Source organism: Octopus bimaculoides, chromosome 27 (assembly GCF_001194135.2).
Source record: "Octopus bimaculoides isolate UCB-OBI-ISO-001 chromosome 27, ASM119413v2, whole genome shotgun sequence".
NCBI classification, from domain to species: Eukaryota; Metazoa; Mollusca; class Cephalopoda; order Octopoda; family Octopodidae; genus Octopus; species Octopus bimaculoides.
The window spans coordinates 18,816,998-18,818,498 of record NC_069007.1 but is presented as its reverse complement, the minus strand read 5'-3'; the positions used below and the strand labels follow the sequence as shown (position 1 = coordinate 18,818,498).

The window sequence follows — 1,501 nt, the reverse complement described above, 5'->3', positions numbered from 1 at the left end:
AGTAAAAGAGATACGTGTAGCAAAAAAATCTTTTGCTATTTAAGCAACCAGTAAAGCCTACATTTTTCAGTTTGAAAACGGCTACTTGAGACTCGAAACTCATATCAGAGTAACGCACTGTAAACATTATTATTAAGATTAAAATTATCCCCCCAAAAAGCCATCTCTACTCATTTTTACAAACACACACACACACACACACACACACACACACGTATGCATTTTCAATACTGATTCTTGTTCTTGCGCGTTTCTTCTTTGTTTTAGCGAGTTCTACGAGAAGAAGTAAAAGAGAAGTTGAAATGGAATGTTGACCGATCTTCTCCCAGTAATAAAATAAGAGATTTGATGGAATGGGCAAAAGACATAATGAAAGATATCGCCTATCAAAGACGAATTCTAGGAAATCCATTAGCACTTCTTCTAACAAAAGGATGGTATGTGCACTTTGTTTTGTAGATATGTGAGTGTGTAAGTGTGTGTGTGTGTGTGTGTCTCATTCTATAACCTGGTGGTCGCTGAAGAAAGTAATGTATAGTCGAATTGCTTGTGAGAGCCATACAAACCATGTACAAGGGAGTTGTTTGTAGAATGAGAGTTTGCAATGAACTAAGCGACAAATTAAGTGAACAGGAAGATGGTATTAACCCAGAAAGAATAAAAAAGATAAATTTGACATAGGTGAGATTCGATCTCAGGATGAATAGATTTGGAACAAATTCTGACAAACTTATGCTCTATCAACTCTGCCGATTTGATGTTAAACAAAAAATAACACTCTGAAAACACTTATATACAGTAAAACAGACTGAAAAATCCTGAGATCCCAATATGAGCCGATCAAATAAACTCCAGTATTTAACTGATCCTTTATTTCATTAACTCCTAAAGGATAAAAAGCAAAACTGATCAAAGTGGAAATTGACTCAGAATGTAAAGGAATGCCATTAAATACTCTCAGACTTCTGTCCGATGCCCTACCGATTCTGCCAATGTATTTCTCACGTTGTTTTTGTTCTTTCTTTTCGTTCTCTTTCTTTAGGCTATTTTGGAACCATATGGTGACGATATTAAGTTTCGCCATCAACATTATGATGCTCATCACTTGGAATGCAAAAGCTTCTCTTCAGAAAGGAAATTCAACACTTGTTGAAGGTATAGACGAGTAAGTATCTCACATCTTTTCCACGGCTTTTCTATAAGGCTCATTTCACTCTTTCAATAAAATGTCAGACCAGGCTAAAAAGTTCTCTGTCAATATGGATTTTTACTTACATATATATATACTGTTAACACGGGTACCCCCTTGCGACATATGTTTCAAAATATATGTGCACTCTACTCCAAAGAAGTAAGAGGTGCTGGAAATGGACATAAATTTATCGTCAGGGAACCAACTTACAAAAGCAAGACATGCGATAAATGCTAAGGTTGCGTACGAGTTATAACATTATATAGCTAAGTAAATGACCGTTAGAAACAAGAAATATATATATACATA

The 1,501-nt window shown here is 35.2% G+C and overlaps 1 protein-coding gene across 1 annotated transcript in view; it reads left to right on the top strand.

Moving 5' to 3' along the window:
* The window catches only part of LOC106877374 (uncharacterized), a 101,948-nt gene that overhangs the window by 87,238 nt on the left and 13,209 nt on the right, over positions 1-1,501 (top strand). The window contains exons 47-48 of the mRNA XM_052977151.1: positions 268-437; positions 1,043-1,165. Of these exons, the coding sequence (XP_052833111.1) occupies positions 268-437; positions 1,043-1,165 (293 nt within the window). The remainder of the gene's footprint in view (positions 1-267; positions 438-1,042; positions 1,166-1,501) is intronic.